Below are 17,909 nucleotides of genomic sequence, written 5' to 3' on the forward strand. Positions count from 1 at the left end.
TGTCCACGGTGTGTCCACGGTGTGTCCACGGAGTGTCCACGGAGCACAAACAGAGATAATCAGAGGCACGAGGAGCTCTGTCGACGAAGAGACAGTAACGGTAGTTCAACTGATTCAAACAGCACCCTGCGGCTCCGTTAGCGCTTCAACTGCCAGCACGCGGAGCAGAACCGGCCCGGAGTTCCATGTGAGTTCAGTTAAAGAGACCGGAACCGATCAGTGTGATTCATACAAACAGCGCCGACTACCGGAGAGGAGGACATCATGTAACTTCATTTAAAAAAATATTCCAAATTAAACTTCGACACATTTAAAATGTAAATAAAGAACTTTCAATAACATTATTTAATCATCTGATATTTATTTTTAAAGACTAGTTTAAACTAATTCTGTCAGATACAAAGGTCGGCCTGCTGCAGAACATTACATCAAGATTAATTGAAACTGTTCAAAATAAGATAATCCTTTATTTATCCCACAACGGGGAAATTTACATTGTTACCGCAGCAAAGAGCAAAGATTGCAAACAAAAAGTGAACACAGTACAATTTAAATAAAAAAGAAAAATTAAGAATGTACAAAAAAAAATAGATTTAAAAAATGAAAAATATACTTTAACATCTACTGTGTAATTGGTTTACTGTTTTAGATACTTCATGGACGGGTTAAACACCTTCCAAAGATATGCTGCCAGAAGGTTCTTTTTTCTCTAACCGTGATTTTACAAAACTCACAATACCACACATTTCAGTGCCTTACCAGCAAAGGCCAGTCTGCAATACCCTTAGCACATACCAATGCTAATGAACTGCACAACCCCTATACACACCCAAACTATCATCTCCCCTTCTGTATATCTTGGCCCATTCAAGATCACACAAACACGCCCTTTCCAGGCAGAGATCAGTGGAAATGCTAATGTTCCTATTACACTCCCTGTTCTCGTAGCATTACATCACTAACTGACTCATTACCAAGTCAATACGACCAAGTAGGGGGAACACAAACAACCACTTGGACTGTAGCATGCAGGCTAATCTGGTCATCTTTGTGAAAAGAAATGCAAATAGAGGTTAAAGCTGTGTATGTCAACATGTCCGTCCAAGTTGAAGGAACGCTGGGACTTGTAGCTAGTCTCTGTCTTTCATCACATACACAGAAAATACTCATTTATTGCTACATGTGTGTTTTAAAATCATGTTTCAGGCTGAGTATCATGACTGACAGATAACAAGTTATAGTCTGTGGAATACCTCACTGGATCAACTGCCTTCAATAAATGTGTAAAGTCATAAACAATAACAAACGAGGGACAATTAGTTCATCATATAATAATCATGCTTGTGACACAGAAAAATGTGTGTAGTCTCTTGTTTGAGGAATGGAAATAAGATGGTTAAAATATAATTAATCACACCATAATTTGATAATTTAATTCCACTTGTTTGAAAGAGCACTGAAGATTGTTTGCCTATTAGGTAACATGTGAGCTACACATTTTTCTTTGTGTGTGCTTAGTGTCCTTCTTGCAGTGTGTTTATATATCATATGCTCATCTTATTTTCATTCTCAGGGAGTTGGAGAATGCCCTGTCCTTTTTAGGGTGGGTATAGAAAATGTTCTCATAGCAAAATGTATATGCCCCATAAACAAACAAACAAGAACCACCAACAGTGGTACCATCAGAGCCCCTCAAACAAAGTCTCAAATCAATTACAAATATTTCATGTGGACCGAACTATCTTGCCAATATCAATTTCTCTAATTCAATTAACTCAGTAATTTATCAAATGATTTAATCCCCCAAAGTGTAAGTCTACTAGATGTTGTAATGCACATGTAGCCTATTACTCCACACCACTGAGGCCAACCAGGAGAGAGTTTTACAGCCTCAAGGATTTGATCAAGCAGGACCAGCCTTGACTTTACGATAAAGACTTAAACAAGGTTCAAATAGTGCAAAATCTTATTCTAATCGAATAATAATGTGTGGCATTATAATCTACCTAAACTGTGATACCAAGACATGACTTTCAATAAAAAAAGTTCGAGTAATTATAGATATTTTGTGTAATTTAAACATTACCTAATTCAACATAAACAAATTAAGAAGTGATTGATATTTGGTTACTCGTGTACTAACTCAAATTGTTTTACTGTTAAACTTCAAATAGAACATTTAAAAAGAAAATCGCTGCCGGGTATAACAGTATTGCCGCCCACGGAGGGATCACTGCAGAGATTGGCTGAGATCTGAACACTTCCCTGCCCACACCCACACGCCTCTTTATAAACAGCCTCCGGGAGGCAACGCGCAATTTTTAAATGTTAGCTGGCCTGACTGGACAGTTACTGGGTCGATCTACCACCGAGGTTCTCCAGGCTTGTCCTGTATACTTTCTTTTTATTTTTTAATTGCACCTTTGCCGTCATCTTTTCCCTGCGGTTTTTAGTTTTTTTTATTCACACCACAGTGGTTACTGAACGATGGCAGACTGGAAGTCCCAGATAACTTACAACTATAACCCTTCATACCATGCCTATGCCTACGGCCTCATGTACCAACCCGGGTCTGAGCAGAATCAGGGGAACCTGTCCACCTGGGGAGAACCTGGAGATTTGGGCAATTACAATCCTGGGGTAACACAGGCCTATTACTCCACCAGGACCCGGGAAGAGTCTCCGCCTCGCAGTCCAGAGGACCAGGTCGTGAACGGCCATTGTCACTACCAGGGCTCAGGGGTCGTGTACCTTGGAGACTCACAGACGAGCCGGCTAATCTTGGCTGGGCAACACCGGGCTGCCTACGATGTACGGGAACACGAAGCAAGGCGTGCCGGCTGCGATTCAACCAGTGACTCCGAAGCGCACACCTCACCAGGTGTGTGATCTTAAACCGAGCTAGCGCTGTCAGTAGTTCAGCTAAACTAACAGCAGAGATCGACTAGTTTTTATTTAAGTTAGCGCGGACCATAATTATTATAATCTTAACCTAATCAAGAATAATCAACCTAAAATTAGAATAACGTGTGTCGGTGCTTACATGTAGCTGGCTGCTAAAAAAGAGAAATTCATCCATCAGATTTGGCAACGGTTCCATATCCGGTTCCATCTTGATTGTAACTTTAAAGAAGGTGACAAAATTATCCCGCCAATTAATTTTCCAAATCCCGAGCGATCTCGCGATAAAATTATTTGTAATAAGGAAAACGCTGGCTTTCTGCTTTTTTTTGGTGGGCTTTTTTTAATTTAATTTTAATTTATTAAATTGTATTTATTTTAATTTAAAAAATTTAATTTAAAAACCAAACCAAAAACCTTGCGACTGACTGGAGGCCCGTTTTGTTTCCTCCTCACAGATTCATGGAGTTCTAGCAGCCGAGAAGGAAGTCTTCCCCAGTCAGACCCCGTGTCGTGGACAAAGAAAGAACTTGATGATGAGACTAGCAGCAGAAGCCCTGATGCAAGTCAGGATATTTCCAACTCTCTCATGGAGGAGTCAAGGACCTTTGTCATTAAAGAAAACCACAGCACCAACAACACTGCCTCTTTACATGCACCGATAGTCGCCGCCCCAAAGTGTCCAAGCACTAGTGCTACAAATACCCCTAAAGGAAAAGTCCGGGCAGCCTTCTCAGAGAGCCAGATGAATTCTCTTGTTCAGCGCTTTAGTTTGCAGAGGTACCTGACCCCAGCTGAGATGAAGAACCTAGCAGAAATGACGGGTCTGACATACAAACAGGTGAGGGGTTACATTACATGTCCTTTAGTAACCTTTTTTAAATATATATATTTGTAATGCAACTTAATCTCCTTGTTTTTTAAGGTTAAGACGTGGTTTCAGAATCGAAGAATGAAGTTAAGGAGGCACCAGAAGGACAGCGGCTGGGCTTCAGAGCGCTACACCGCCAACAAGGAAAGCCCAGTACATGCACCAGTCTTCCACAACATGCCTCCACATCTCCCACCTGTAAGTAGATACTATTAACCAGAATGTGACATTTGAAATAGAAGTGTGGCAAAAACCTGAATGTAACTGGATCAAGAGGGCTAAAGTAAGTTATAAGAGGGATGCATACATTGTTTACATTCAGCTATAAGCTGTGATCTGACCGTTGTGCTGCCCAGGTTTCCTGTTAATATAATAACAGAGAAACAGTGGCTGGTACATAGATCAACTCGTCTATATTGGAGGCCTAACCCTAGTCTGGTTCAGGCTTTAAAGGCAAGACGAAACACAATATCTAATGTAATGTGGGGCTTTAAATTGTCAGTATAAACCTAAACTAGATTCTGAACCATGTCTGTCTGTCTTCCAGTATCAAGGAGAAGGCCGACCCCAGCTCAAGGAACATTACAATCAGCACATTATGGAAGCAGCATTCAAGAAGACTGCTCCCCAGAACCTGGCCTTCTATTTGGCTGCTATGAGCTCTACAGCTGGATCTGCTGGCTACCCCTCCTGGTCCTCTGGCTCATCCCAGGCTGGAATGCCCACCAAGCCCCAGGCGACTGGCTGGTCCATGCCGCCGGGTGTTGGTCATTATGAATTCAACCACAGTGCATTCAACTCAGCCTCTGCAAATAACGCTGGACACGACACCAGCTTTGAAGGAAAAGATGGGGAGCCTGTCAATGTCCGCAGCTGCATCACATCAGCCATAGTGAAGAATGTCAGCCAGTAGTATAAGCTGATTGTGTGCATTTCTGTATATGTTACCCAACAGTCATGTTTATATTTTTCTATTCAAGTTTCCTGACTGCAGTTTGTAATTAGCTGAGGTGCCTTGAGGTGTCAGGTTGGTTGTACATAGGCCTTGTTCATACTTCCTGTTTGACTTTTTATCTGAAGTTCTATTTTTATATTCAACTATTTAATGTATGTCAGTGTGCTCTTTGCGCTTGGTGATGCAAGATGTGTCCAAGTTACATGCATTCTTGTGTTGCATAATTTTTTTTAAAAACTATTTTAAGCCAGAGTACTGATACACATCTTATGTGCACACTGTTCCATGAATTTTTTTTGTATAATTACAGGGTCACTTCAACAACTGGAGTTTTTGCAAGTTTCCAAGTTTTACAGAAGGCATGATACTGTGGTAATATTCATTTATGCATTAACTTCATCCCAATTGTTCCAGGGATAAATTGTGTGACAATACATGTGTGGAAATCACTGATAAGGTTGTGGCAAAGTGAGAAACATTTTGCAACCAAGCATTTAAGAGAATTGGTACAGTTTGTCAAATTTGCAATAAACATAGCCAAAGGCTCTACTCGGAGTACTGTTGTGTCATCAGTTATATATAATTTGCACTGTTTTCAGCTGATTGTAAATTATTAAATAAAGGAGAGGGGGTTATTAAAAAGCTTTTATTGAAAAGACTATATTTACATCAGAACCAAAATCACAGTAAATGGTGACCATAAAATACAATGACAACACTGTGCCCATCACCAATATTTTGAACATCTGTTCAATCTACAAGGCATCATCTCGCTGCTGAACAAGGTGCAAGACTAGGCCAGTGCAAAGTCTTTATTACATTTGAAAAGTCTTAAGTCTAGAGTTTCTGGGAATACAACTGCAAGGTTTACTTCTGCACTGCTGCTTTAATAAATCAAAACTACTAAATCATTTGTCCAAAAGAGAAACAATGTAATGTGGGATTTACAGGATGTGTAGATCCTGACAAGCCCAAATAAACCATAAAGTAGGAAATTTCGCAGGTAATGGCACACTTCAATCTACAGCAATGAGAGCTATGCATTCGTAACAGTTAACCCATTCACTCTTGATAGGACACAGTAATCCATTTGAACTGAAATATAACGATTTATCCTTTAATACATGGTCCCCCTAAGATTACTCCTCTTTCGTCATCCAGCCATTTATCCCTTATTCCAACGACAGCACGACTTGAATCATGTTAAAGGCCCCTGCTTGTGCCCCCAGTACCCCAAGAGTAAGTGTGTGTTTTAAAGAGCAAGAGGAGAGTATGCAGATTGTCCATGTGTGCGATCAGGATAAGTTTGTTTACATCCAGTCTGCACATTTCACGTCTAGTCCATCTTGAGGCTACGATAGATGTAGCGGATAAATGCCAGTGAGGACCAGAAGGACACACTGCCCAGCATCAGTGAGAAGACCATTGCTGTAAGTAGAGAATAGCCAAAGAACTCCGTGCTCTGCACTAAGCCGCTCATAGAGGACCGGTTCCGATAGTAGAAAACGGAGTACACGAAGATGAAGAGGCCGGTGGAGCCGGTGCTGAGCACGCTCCGCCACCACCACCTGTAGTCCTCGCCCGACAGAAGGAAGTAAGTGAGAGCGACAGAGATGCAGGCGCCAACTGAGAGTAGGATGGCAAAGACACACAGCAGGATGCCGTAGAGGGTGTAGTGCTCCCTGCCCCAAACGGTGGCAAAGATGTAGTAAAGCTCCACTGAGATGGCACTGAGGGATGAATGAAAGAAAATGACTAGTTAATCAACAAATGTTTTCCCCTAGGGGGTTAGAAATATGAAAAGCATTAATTGTTAAAGCTGATGTATCAGTAAAGAAAACACTAATGTGTCTCTTTGAATGCAAACATCTGAAGGTATGCTAAAACGTTACACATGTTTCTTTACCTAAATTAAATCAAATAATACAATGGCTTAATTATAAAACACCAAATAAGTTCAGTTTTTTTACACTGAATAATCTTTATTTAAAATTCTTGACATAAAACAAAAATTGTCAGTATTCCTTCAAGCATTATCGTCTCATTTACTACCAAAAATGTTGTTGGCACTTAATGCCTCTTCACCACACCTGACAACAGCTCACCTGAATGGTAGAAAGCCGCCGATTGCCATGTGCACAGCCGTGTGTTTGTACCAAGGCTGTGTGGGGATCTGTCGGGGGATGTTGCGAGTGCGGCAGGGCGCCTGGAAACTGCCGGCCCTGTTCTTTCCCACGATGCCGCCGATGACGGTGAGTGGGAAGCCCACTAGCACCCAGGCACCCAGCAGAAGGAACACGGTGGTGGCTGGCAGAGCCTGAGTGGAGCCGCTCCACCAGTGGATGGAGTTGACTACACTCCATGTCAGGAACAGTGGAGCTGTGGGAAAGAATAAAACGTTCATTTTATTATTCATTTTTGAGAAATTCTGCTTCAGAAAGTTGCAGAGTATGGGGAAACAAAATAACACAAGGCTATTTAACTAATTATTAACACCAGGAAGTTGTATGAGGTGGGTGGCAAAAAAATTCAAACAAAAATCTGAAACAGAAGGAAACTACTTCTGCAAAGTTTGAATGCTGAATGGCTGGGTCTATCTCTCTTAAATCTCTGCAGTGCGGCCCTTATCATCTACAAGTACTATATTATCTTGACCCTTGTCTTACAATGTTAAGGATAGTGTGATGACAAAATCAGACTCACCAGAGAAGAGTGACGATGTGAGGATGATGTTCCACACCCAGCGCTGGCCGTTGATCTGTGTGTAGAAGCTGCATGACACGTAGCCTGACACACAGCTGGTCAGAGCATACAGGACGATGGCTGCAGAGTTGATGGCACCATGTCGGTGCACATTGAACATTCCCAGCAATGCCATGAAGATTATTCCTATAAAATGGCAATGAAGTAGATCAGACTTCTGTACATTTTACCTGCATGTATGAGCCATTATCAGGTTTCAAGTGTTACAGTCACTCTGCTGTTAAGTAGTAAGAGTGTTGCTGTGGGTCAGTGCTGCAAAGAAAATAAGTCCACTCAGTTTTCAAACTGGACAGTGAGAGCCTGAGACTGTTTTGGAATTCAACCCACCTCTATGTGTGTGTATGTGAGTGAACGTTCAGCTGTGTGTTACAAGTGACCAGTGTAGGGTCTACATTCACCTGTGGCCAGGGTAAGAAACTGAGCCCCAACTCCCAGCACGGCACACAGCAGGCTTTTGTAAGGAGGAAACCTGAAGACGTCGGTGTGTATGATCTTCCAGCCGTTGTCGCCCTGGTCGAGATCGTCACATCCCCCATCCTCCTCTACATTGTACCTAAAGGTGAGAGTAAAAATGGTTTTAGACAGGATGTTATGATGCACCTGAGAAGCACACAATTCTTCAGTTCAGATGCAGGTTGATCCGAATCAAGTTCAACCTTGAGAGAATAGAGTGCACAAGGAAACAATATCCCCAAAAAATGATGGCTGTGATACTCAACAAATGGTGTATTAATCTTACACCTAATTAGCTTACACTATTTAAGGGCAACAAAGGGATGCTGTTTTTTTTTTTAACTGATGGTATATTGAGGTTTTTTATCAGCCCTTTATTAAGTAGAACTTTTCATATGGAAGGCAACTTTGGCTCACAAATAAGCGCCTGTGCTTCAGTGACTTACCTGGCAAAGTCATTCTTGAGGACACGCATGAGAATGATGATGACGAAGCCAAGCAGTAGCACCACCAGCACCAGCGAGTTGATGATGGACAGCCAGTGGATCTCCAGTGTTTTGGGGAAGAAGGAGTAGTCTCGGAGGCGCTCGGCTCTCCTGGCGTGAGTTAGAGGGGACTCAAACCAGCGCACACTGTATGTGTGAGTTACTGTTAGGCTGCCGCCACCCACTCCAACTCCACCCACCACTGCGCCTGCCCCCTCCTCGAGAGGAACAGGTTTGACATCTTTGACGGAGACATTTGCAAAAATCACTGAGTCGCCATTGTACTCGATGTTGAAGTCTAAGTGAGTCCATAAGCCCACCTGTTGGAGACGAGAGAAGAGGGCAGAGAGTGAGAAAAAAGGGAAACAAACAAGAGAAAGAGAGAGGAGAAGAGGAGTGAGAGATAAGAAGTTTGACAGCGAGTGTGGCTCAACAGAAAGAGGATCTTTGCATAAAGATAAAGCCTTTAACAGACTTACAATGACTATGCATTTCCCCTTTTTTCTCCCACAAGCAATCCGATCTACTCCAAATGTCCAGTGAACCCTGAGAAGCACAAATGGTTTACCTTGTGGCTGTGAGGCAGGAAACCGCTCTCCTCTATGTATCCCACAAACCCCCAGATGGGAATGTCATCCAGGACAAATTCAAAGTAGAACAGCTCCTCGATGGCCTCACGGAGCTGGTCCACCTTCAACACAAAACAGGTCCTTGATCACACAGCTTGTAATGCAGCCTGTATTTGAGGGATTTGTAGTCAGGGAGGAACCATAAAAGACGCTTTGTATCATCACTGAGCCTGCTGTTGGTGATTTAATATCTGAGATAAGCTCTGCCACAAAGATGATTTCTCCAGAAGCCAAACTTGCGTCACACAAACAATGCTTAGCTGTGCCAAGACACACCGATTACAACAGATCCTGATCCTGGTACACATGGTAAGAGACACGAAGGCTGCTTATTTAACCAGCAAACAATTCATGACATCAAACTTCTTCTTAAATTATAAACAGTTCAAATCAAATATGAGCCCAGGCCCCAAACTTTTACAACTTAACCCAAAATGTGTGTTAGAATATTCCAACAATTAGAACACGTCAATGTACCTGTTTCTCTGAAAGAGTGAGCTGGCAAACACTCCTTTTCTCAATGTTTTCTCTGAATCGGATGAGATATAACGATTCTGCCATCCTGTCACCATCCAACACTTCTCCCAGACTCAGGGACTTGTGATGCACCTGAAGGAAATGTGTTACAATATGAGTAACAGTGTGTAAAAGAAAGACATACACACAGCTTTAGCTGGTAATCATTCTGTGAAGGGGATATTTCAAAACTACACATACAGCTATCAGATAGCTAGAGAAGGCACACTGTGCAGCAGTCACACCACAACACAGTGAACTGTAGCTTACTGCTGTTGCACAAAGCTCTGCTTTTACATCTGTCTGTGCACATTTGAAATGTGCGTGCCAGCAGTTTGCAGCACTGACGTACACATTCACTTCTTTTTTTTTTAATTTAACCCCTATCAATGCTACTTCCTAAAACACTGACACACATGGCCACAGACAAAAATACCATCTTTCAGAGGACCTTCTTGGCCAAAAGGATATTTTATGGTGGACATTCAGATTTTTACAAGCAATGTTCTGACTTGGGTTTCATTTTCGCGTAATGCAAGTGTCTTCATATAACATGACAAATGAATATCAAGTCCCACTGAGAATAACGGAGGCCCATTAATGTGCAGTGAAAGAGAAAAAAAAAGTCTGACCTTGTCTGGCCTGCAAACAGGCAGGGTGTAATAGTGATATGTCTCCTGAGGGTTATGATAAGGCCCCACTTTGTTGACATAGAGAGTCACGTTGTCCCCCTGCTTGTAACCCACTGCCCAGCCTGAGAACAAGCACAGAAACAAGACGCAGTGCAGGCCCATCGTCCTCTGGCAGCCTCCTGGCAGGTGTCCTATTCCGCGCTGCATAACCCCTGTAGCAATAAAATGGACAGTTCGTCAGAACATGAGGGATAGGAGTGATTTAAACTGCTCTGTCTGTCCTGACACTTAAGATATGCCTCACGTTTCAAGTCCAGAAGTGAGCTTAAGCCCATTCTGACCTGATTATTCATATATCAAATGTATGAACTGGACATTGTTATGCAACATCACTCTGTGAATGATGTTTCAAACAGCAGAAAATTGAGGAACACTCTGAGAGAACGATGAGACACTGTTTTCACCATCACAACTCTGGTCACTTCAGGGAGTCTATTTTGACAGGACTGACTGTTCTTACTGTCAGTTATAAGTGTGTGAGTGTAGATGAAATATTGCTCAGAGATACTTTTTACTGAGTCTATTTTGTTTTCTATATTCACAATATTCACCGGATTCATATCCATTTGAAAATGTTTGGTAATTATTTTATTTTTTTTACGATTCACACAAAACCAAGCACCTTACTTGAGTAAGGGGGCTTCCAGTGATGTTGTTACCATTTTTCTTTAGGGAGAGGATTAAACAGCAGCAAGTAGACACAGTTATCCCCTTACCAATGTCCTACCATGGTGTGTACTTAGAAGCAAAGCTATAGTCACACCACGGTTGTAGAATTACTCTGCAAATGTATCAGCATAGCAGAATTTGTGAGATGCGTATATGTTGAAGTTTTAATCCAATTGTCTTTTTTCGATACAATATTGAGTGCTTGCATTCTGTGATATCCATCATATGCCTTGGTGTCCATTTAAACCTGGAAGGAAAGACTGAATGCTCTTTCACTTGGAAGGTGATATAAGGTGATATAAGGATGTAGTGGGTATGTTGCCAAACATTGTAATACAGATTGAACTGGTTTCTGTTTGTAGAAGCTGATCACTATTGTCAGTGTGACTCCTTTAATGCCTCTAAAGTGACACATCACAGCTGCAGGTCTGCACTCCCTTCATTTGTGAGTATCAGGGCAGTCAGTCAAACCTACTATCCAAGAACCCAGTTGACATTTTTAACAGGATATCATGAAAAAAAAAAACTCTATCGTATCCTTAACAACATCAAAAGTTAGAGCAAGGTCAAAACAAAAGGGACACATTAGACTGTCTTGCATCAAATGCGAAAGTAGACGTGAGCATTATGAGATTCCTAACCCACTTATTAAACAAACAACTTGCTCCAACATTGCTGTATTCCAACAGTGTAAATTGCGTTTTCATTTAGACACCGACTTCAAGATAATCTTATGACGAAATACAAAAGAGGAGTTAGACAAATCTACACTACCGGTTCAAGTTGTGTCACAAGTGTCCCGATGCTGCAGATCCCACGAAACCTGTCTGTGCAGCCGAATTCCCCGGACTCCCAGGCCCCGACGGTCTCCTCTGCGCTCCGGTAAATATCTACACTGAAGCTCACTGTAACCTTAAACACTTACGACTTAACATCGTGGAAATCCTCCATGCAGGCTACCAGCGTATTATTCACCAATTGCGCTCATATTCGGGTACATACTGTACTTTTATTGACACATGAGATAGTGTAGAAGAAGGGGTCCGACTCCACGTCACCTTAAAAAATAAAAATAATGACGATTGGGTTTTACTTTTCCGGAGGGGGCGGAGAAACTAAAAAATACACCTCCGACGTTACAGGTTATTCGTAGTGGGGAACTGTGCCGCCCTCACATGCTATTTGAAATACAAGTGGTTAAATTTCGTTAATCGGAAAAAGCAACATTTAAACCGACGGAGCCCCGACCAGAGAAACTCTATTATTTTTCTGTACGACCGGATTTCCTTCCACCTTCAATGAACCAATCAAATGCCTTTGCAGTACTTCCTCGTTTGCAGCCAGACATTACTAATCGTCGCCGCACGATTGATGACCAGTTCTTCCATCAATTTGACCAGATGTGTGCGCCTAGATCGATTGGTGATGCCTGGTATTGGATTTCCCGCGAAAGAAACGCAATTCCTCGCGGTCGAGAGACGCTGGGACAAGTGCACACATTCAGTATACACATTGGTGAGTACATGTAAACCTTATTTAACATGTAAAGTATTGTTAGACAACTATTACTACTCGCTTTTAGCATAAACACGACGAATATATGTCTCGTTGTTGATGTTGTAGCCCCTTTACTAGCCGTCTGCATCTTTAGCTTTCTGCGCCATAGTTAGCTCCTCACCGTGTTGTTTATAATGTGTCCATCTCTTACTGTATGTGTGCTAATTGTCACCACTACTGGTCATACAATTGGCGTGCACTTATTACACTTTGGGGATGCTTAAGCCTTTTCCATCGTGCTCCATCCCTAAATGTTCTCCTTGTTTATGTTGTTGACATCAGGTACCTCTAACTCATTGTTCACAGACTTTGGTGTTTTCTGTTTAACACGATGGGAATACACGGACTCGCCAAGTTGATTGCGGATCAGGCCCCTGGAGCCATCAAAGAGCAAGACATCAAGAACTACTTTGGTAATTGTTACAAGTCTCCACCCTCCACAAGTTGATTATTAATTAGGCCTGTAGACTTACAAGTCTGGTTTCTTGATCTCTAATGGATCAACATTCAGTATCTATGGATATTAAGCACACACAAAAATAAATGTGATTACCAGACAAAACTATGAGCGGATCAGAGAAATATTTTCAAAATGAAGCAATTTGTGTTTATTCTCTGTAACACATAGATATCCAGCTCTTTCAACAATTCAATTCCCCTGTAATTATTTTAATAACCACTGCTATTCTGAGGATGGAAAATAATCCCAACTATTTTTTTATCAACGTATGCAGGCAGGAAGATTGCCATAGATGCCTCCATGTGTATGTACCAGTTCCTGATAGCTGTGCGACAGGACGGGAATGTTCTTCAGAATGAGGACGGAGAGACAACGAGGTACACCTAAGAAAATCGAGACGCTCTGAAACTCAGACAATTGACGACACAATAGATTAGATATTGGATTGATCCGAGAGTCTGAAATATTTCTGCCAACTAACTTTTTTGTTTTTTTAGCCACCTGATGGGAATGTTCTACCGGACAATCCGCATGCTGGAACATGGCATTAAACCTGTTTATGTGTTTGACGGCAAGCCCCCACAGCTCAAGTCAGCAGAGGTTAGTGAGGCCTCTGACTTCTTCTGGTGCTTTACTTCCTGTCTTCTGTTGTTGTGGAAGTGACAGTCAGATATGGCTTGTATATTTATTTTTAATGGCTTCATAGTTTGGCTTTTGTTTGCTTGTCAGTTGCAACAGCGTGGTCTGTTTGCATTTCAACAAAATCTCTACAGAACAAGTAATTATGATTTGTGTTTTGTAACCCTCGTCATCATCTGTCTCTTGATCCTCATTTCTCTACTGCTTTTCTACTCTTCCATAAACCCCCAGCTGGAAAAGAGAGGGGAGAAGAGGGCAGAAGCTGAGAAGATGCTTGCTCAAGCACAGGAAATGGGTAAAGTTATTACATTTGGCATATTTTAAAGCATGGTGCCAGTATACCTTTACTCTGTTTTTTTATTGTAATTCAGTCTATCATTGCACTATAAGAAACACTCACTGACTCTGATGCTGAGTCAGAGTCAGTGAGTGTTTTTGGTTTATTGAGTTTAATTTCATGAAACATATTCAGAGATGATTCTTTATTAAAATGTCTTCAACAACGTTTTATTTCTATCCAGGAGAACAAGAGAACATTGAAAAATTCACCAAGCGTCTGGTCAAAGTCACCAAGCAGCATAATGACGAGTGCAAGAAGCTGCTGAGCCTGATGGGAGTGCCTTACATTGAGGTCAGAGCAGCTCATACTTTGCTAGAACTCTCGCTGGCTAATGATATGTCCAGATCAGTATGCTTTTTTTTTTCATGCAATTTGTTTTTTCTGGATCCAGTTCTGTGCTATTTGTCAGACAAGCCCCTAAAAGAAAGAACAAGTCATTTTTACACTTAAACAGTAGGTTCTGTTTTTAATATTGCACCAAATGGAACGCATGCATCTCAACAATAGGAATAGGAATGAAACCTTTTCCTTAAGTCCCACAGGATTTTCTTTACCCTCAGTCAACATAAAATAATAAAGAAGTCAATTAAAATGAAATGTTCATTGAGATGCCCCCTGCTCTGTTGTCTGCCAACTAAAGCATGTATGAGAGATAAACTACAAGAGCATAATTCTGCAGCTTGTAATCGTATGTGTTGTGTTTTGTAGGCTCCATGTGAGGCTGAGGCCAGCTGTGCAGCTCTGGTTAAAGCAGGGAAGGTCTTTGCTACGGCAACGGAAGACATGGACGGGCTGACCTTCGGGACAAATGTTCTCCTCAGACATCTAACGGCCAGTGAAGCAAAGTAATGTTGCACCTGCTTCAGCTTTTTTGTCTCTTTAGCAGACATGTTCAGAAAATGGATGTAATTGTCCTGTTCTATTTCTGACACAGCCTTTGATGTAATGCATACATTTCATTGTTGTAATTGATATGTACACAATTCAAATTGGTGTCACTATATCTTAACTTCATTACCCCTGTTTCATGTTGTGCAAACATTCTAGTCATCACAGTTGACACGTTTGATTTTTTTCTCATAATCTCTGAATAATTCAGGAAAGATATACCAAATGTACTGCTGCCATAAAATCTTACATGACGTTTGTAAGGTCCACCACACTCTTCTCTGTTTAATGAAAGTAATGACCAAATGAGCTGTAGTGTTGTTTGTGTCTTTAAAACGTGAACGTGTTGTCAAAAGGCATGTATGTATTTCATTATTCACTTGGTAATACATCAAGATATTTTATTTGTTCTAGGAAACTTCCTATCCAAGAGTTTCACTTCAGTCGCATGCTGCAGGATATCGGTCTGACCAATGAACAGGTAAAGTTCTGCCTCATTTTGAAAAAGGTCAAGCAGGGGCGCCGATAGCCTAGCGGGTTGTGTTGTATGCTCCATGTTTGGAGGCTGTAGTCCTCGTCGCAGCGGCTGTGAGTTCATGTCTGACCTCGGCCTTATGCTGCATGTTGTGATCTCTCTCCCTCCTCCCAACATTTCCTGTCTCTCTTCAGCTGTCCTGTCCAATAAAGGCAAAAAAATAACTTTGAAAATAAAGAAAGAAAATGTGACAATTGAAGGTGTCATTTCCACCCAGAGTAACATTTAAGAACCTCTCCATCTGCTTTTATTATTTACCAACAACTAACAGTGTAGTGTGAGCATAACTGGTAATAACACTGTCCTGGTTATTAGATCTGTATGTGCTTTGGTGCTGTGAACACTGTTTCAAAGGTACATCAGGTGAGGGATATTTCAGTCTTTCCATAAACCCTTATCCTGTGTTCTCTCCCAGTTCATAGACCTATGTATTCTGCTGGGCTGTGACTACTGTGCCACCATTAAGGGAATCGGCCCAAAGAGAGCCATCGACCTGATCAAACAGCACGGAAACATCGAGGAAATCCTAGAAAACATAGACCCCAAAGTAAGTAGATGTCCGCTACAATCCAGAAGTTCATGCAGGGAGACGGATGATGTTCAGCTCTGAGTCTTTGTGTCTCGCTCTCCTTCATGTAGAAGCACCCTGCCCCAGAGGACTGGCTGTACAAAGAGGCCAGGGGGTTATTTTTGAAGCCAGAAGTGGTCGATTGTTCTACGTTGGAGTTGAAGTGGGGTGAGCCGGATGAGGAAGGACTTATCCAGTTCATGTGTAATGAGAAACAGTTCAGGTAAATAATCAGCAGACTTTCCTAAGTACTGTGCGGCATTTTTGGTTATTCACTTCAATGCAATTCAAACAGCTCAGACACAAACACGGCTGGCAGCTCGAGCTTCTCACTCATTGGAGACAGTCTTGACTCAGACAGACATTTACAGAGGATAAACTGGATTTCTGATTTATTTATGTGTCAAATCTCGCACATTCTTCCTTTAAATCTCTTTGTCACCCATCGATTGTCTTGATCAGAAGTCGATTCTTTGGTTTTAGATGGACTAGATTTAGATTATTGACTTGGTTGCTTCTCAAGTTTTCTGGCCTAAATGATTGAGGATGCCACTGGCCAGGATTATCTGTTATACAACATTTGACCACAAGGCGGCACTGCTGGCCAGCCAGAGTTTATGGTCACAGCATCAATTTAGAAGAAACCTTTCTACTTTGAGGTTTAGAGAAACTCCAGCATCTGTTCATGTTAGACTGTTCACAACTAACATTTGCCCTAAATGTTTCTACCACTGTATTTGACTGAAGGATCCTCTGTATGGACACTTGTTCTCTAAATATAGTTGTCTTAATGTTAAAATTTGAATAACCAGTTGATTGTTCAGCTGAGATCAAATTCTGCCCAGAACTGAACTTTTTAATTGTTATTAATGAATGTTTTGGTCATCCTATTGCAGTGAGGAGAGGATGCGTAACGGCTGTAAGAAGATTGTAAAGAGCCGTCAGGGCAGCACACAAGGACGACTGGACTCTTTCTTCTCTGTCACTGGATCTCTGTCCTCCAAACGAAAGGTACATAAAGACATGCCGTGTGAAAAGTCCAACTGGCTGTTAAAATGTTTCATTATTGGAATATCTGATTGTTGGACTCGTTTGATCCATTTTCCTTCCTTGTGCAGGAACCTGAGGTTAAAGGATCGGCAAAAAAGAAGCAGAAGACTGGAGCCACGCCAGGCAAATTCAGGAAAGGAAAATAGATCGATCCCAGAGCTCGATCGGCTCCTTTAAAAAGTGATGTTTGTTAAATGAACCACAAACTAGATAAAGAGTACAGAAGAGAACATCGAGCTCCCGGTGTGAGAAGAGGAAGCTGCTGCCCAATTACACAACGGGAGGTTGTGTTTAATGATTTGTCTAGATTTACAACTCGATTTACATGGCCACATATGATGTTAAAAAGAAAAGCAAGTCTGTTTTAACAAGTGTTAAAGGGTTTAGAAATGTGTTATTTCTGTTACAGAATAAAAAAAAATCAAGTTATTTGTAGAATCATTGTAGCCTTTTGATTTTCTCGTTTGGGGTCCTCTATAGAAAGTCTTTGTGTGCATGGTTAAGAAGCAGAATCCAACAAGTGATTTTTCTACTAGTGTTTGGTTTAAAGTTTGGGTTATAAATATGATGTGTTCAGTCTGCAAACTTTGTTAGGGTATGGAGTTTAACAGCCTGTTTTCTAGCTGACTGCCACAGACCTTGTGAGGACTATAATGCTGCATTCAGGCGCTCCTTGGATGGTCCCAGTTTCCGAGTTGGGAAGTCTTTAATCCGACTTCAGCGTGTTCACATGCTCTGTAAATATTTAATACAGATTCATGTTAATATTGAATATACCGTCTTCATCTACCGTCATCGTCAGGCAAATATGGTCACTTGTTGCTCAAAAATATTAAGATGGAGAAACGCAAAACTAAAAAATCTATTGGCTAGAGTGGAGATCATTAAGCAATGATGACATGTTGGCTATACTGTATGTCCACTTCTTTTTAACAAGT

General features: G+C 41.5%; 3 protein-coding genes across 5 annotated transcripts; 2 read left to right on the plus strand and 1 right to left on the minus strand.

Moving 5' to 3' along the window:
• The first annotated feature begins 2,302 nt into the window (after positions 1–2,302).
• nanog (nanog homeobox) lies at positions 2,303–5,282 on the plus strand. Its single transcript, XM_061064805.1, has 4 exons — positions 2,303–2,881; positions 3,360–3,742; positions 3,827–3,970; positions 4,320–5,282. Exons 1-4 carry the CDS (start codon positions 2,488–2,490, stop codon positions 4,683–4,685), a joined length of 1,287 nt encoding a protein of 428 aa, XP_060920788.1. The 5' UTR covers positions 2,303–2,487; the 3' UTR covers positions 4,686–5,282.
• A 75-nt stretch (positions 5,283–5,357) lies between these two features.
• tm9sf1 (transmembrane 9 superfamily member 1) lies at positions 5,358–12,191 on the minus strand. Of its 2 annotated transcripts, none has more exons than XM_061064804.1 (9): positions 11,709–12,191; positions 10,206–10,417; positions 9,535–9,666; positions 8,997–9,119; positions 8,390–8,748; positions 7,889–8,043; positions 7,431–7,616; positions 6,833–7,106; positions 5,358–6,457 (listed from the first exon to the last, which is right to left on the minus strand). In XM_061064804.1, exons 2-9 carry the CDS (start codon positions 10,410–10,412, stop codon positions 6,064–6,066), a joined length of 1,830 nt encoding a protein of 609 aa, XP_060920787.1. In that variant the 5' UTR covers positions 10,413–10,417; positions 11,709–12,191; the 3' UTR covers positions 5,358–6,063. The 2 variants fall into 2 exon arrangements, with proteins under 2 accessions (XP_060920787.1, XP_060920786.1); XM_061064803.1 differs by having other exon boundaries at positions 11,704–12,190.
• Positions 12,192–12,310: 119 nt separating this feature from the next.
• fen1 (flap structure-specific endonuclease 1) lies at positions 12,311–17,409 on the plus strand. 2 transcript variants are annotated; one of them, XM_061064806.1, is made up of 12 exons: positions 12,311–12,449; positions 12,798–12,904; positions 13,226–13,328; positions 13,449–13,551; positions 13,822–13,885; positions 14,112–14,221; positions 14,639–14,775; positions 15,233–15,299; positions 15,769–15,900; positions 15,993–16,144; positions 16,818–16,932; positions 17,040–17,409. In XM_061064806.1, the coding sequence occupies exons 2-12, from the start codon at positions 12,823–12,825 to the stop codon at positions 17,115–17,117; spliced, it is 1,143 nt and encodes a 380-aa protein (XP_060920789.1). In that variant the 5' UTR covers positions 12,311–12,449; positions 12,798–12,822; the 3' UTR covers positions 17,118–17,409. The 2 variants fall into 2 exon arrangements, with proteins under 2 accessions (XP_060920789.1, XP_060920790.1); XM_061064807.1 differs by having other exon boundaries at positions 12,344–12,449; positions 12,774–12,904.
• The last annotated feature ends 500 nt before the right edge of the window (positions 17,410–17,909 follow it).

The sequence above is a fragment of the Labrus mixtus genome, chromosome 19 (assembly GCF_963584025.1).
Source record: "Labrus mixtus chromosome 19, fLabMix1.1, whole genome shotgun sequence".
In the NCBI taxonomy this organism is placed as follows: Eukaryota; Metazoa; Chordata; class Actinopteri; order Labriformes; family Labridae; genus Labrus; species Labrus mixtus.

Bases quoted from the DNA above. Each gene is read 5' to 3' on its own strand.
- tm9sf1 (XM_061064804.1), bottom strand. From the start codon at position 10,412: ATGCAGCGCGGAATAGGACACCTGCCAGGAGGCTGCCAGAGGACGATG. The intron at 9,120-9,534 runs GTACATTGACGT...TTTGTGTTGAAG, and splicing joins TCACTCTTTCAGAGAAACAG to GTGGACCAGCTCCGTGAGGC. The intron at 6,458-6,832 runs GTGAGCTGTTGT...TTCATCCCTCAG, and splicing joins GGCGGCTTTCTACCATTCAG to TGCCATCTCAGTGGAGCTTT.
- fen1 (XM_061064806.1), top strand. From the start codon at position 12,823: ATGGGAATACACGGACTCGCCAAGTTGATTGCGGATCAGGCCCCTGGA. The intron at 14,776-15,232 runs GTAATGTTGCAC...TATTTGTTCTAG, and splicing joins CTAACGGCCAGTGAAGCAAA to GAAACTTCCTATCCAAGAGT. The intron at 16,933-17,039 runs GTACATAAAGAC...TTCCTTGTGCAG, and splicing joins CTCTGTCCTCCAAACGAAAG to GAACCTGAGGTTAAAGGATC.
- nanog (XM_061064805.1), top strand. From the start codon at position 2,488: ATGGCAGACTGGAAGTCCCAGATAACTTACAACTATAACCCTTCATAC. The intron at 3,743-3,826 runs GTGAGGGGTTAC...TTGTTTTTTAAG, and splicing joins CGGGTCTGACATACAAACAG to GTTAAGACGTGGTTTCAGAA. The intron at 3,971-4,319 runs GTAAGTAGATAC...TCTGTCTTCCAG, and splicing joins TGCCTCCACATCTCCCACCT to TATCAAGGAGAAGGCCGACC.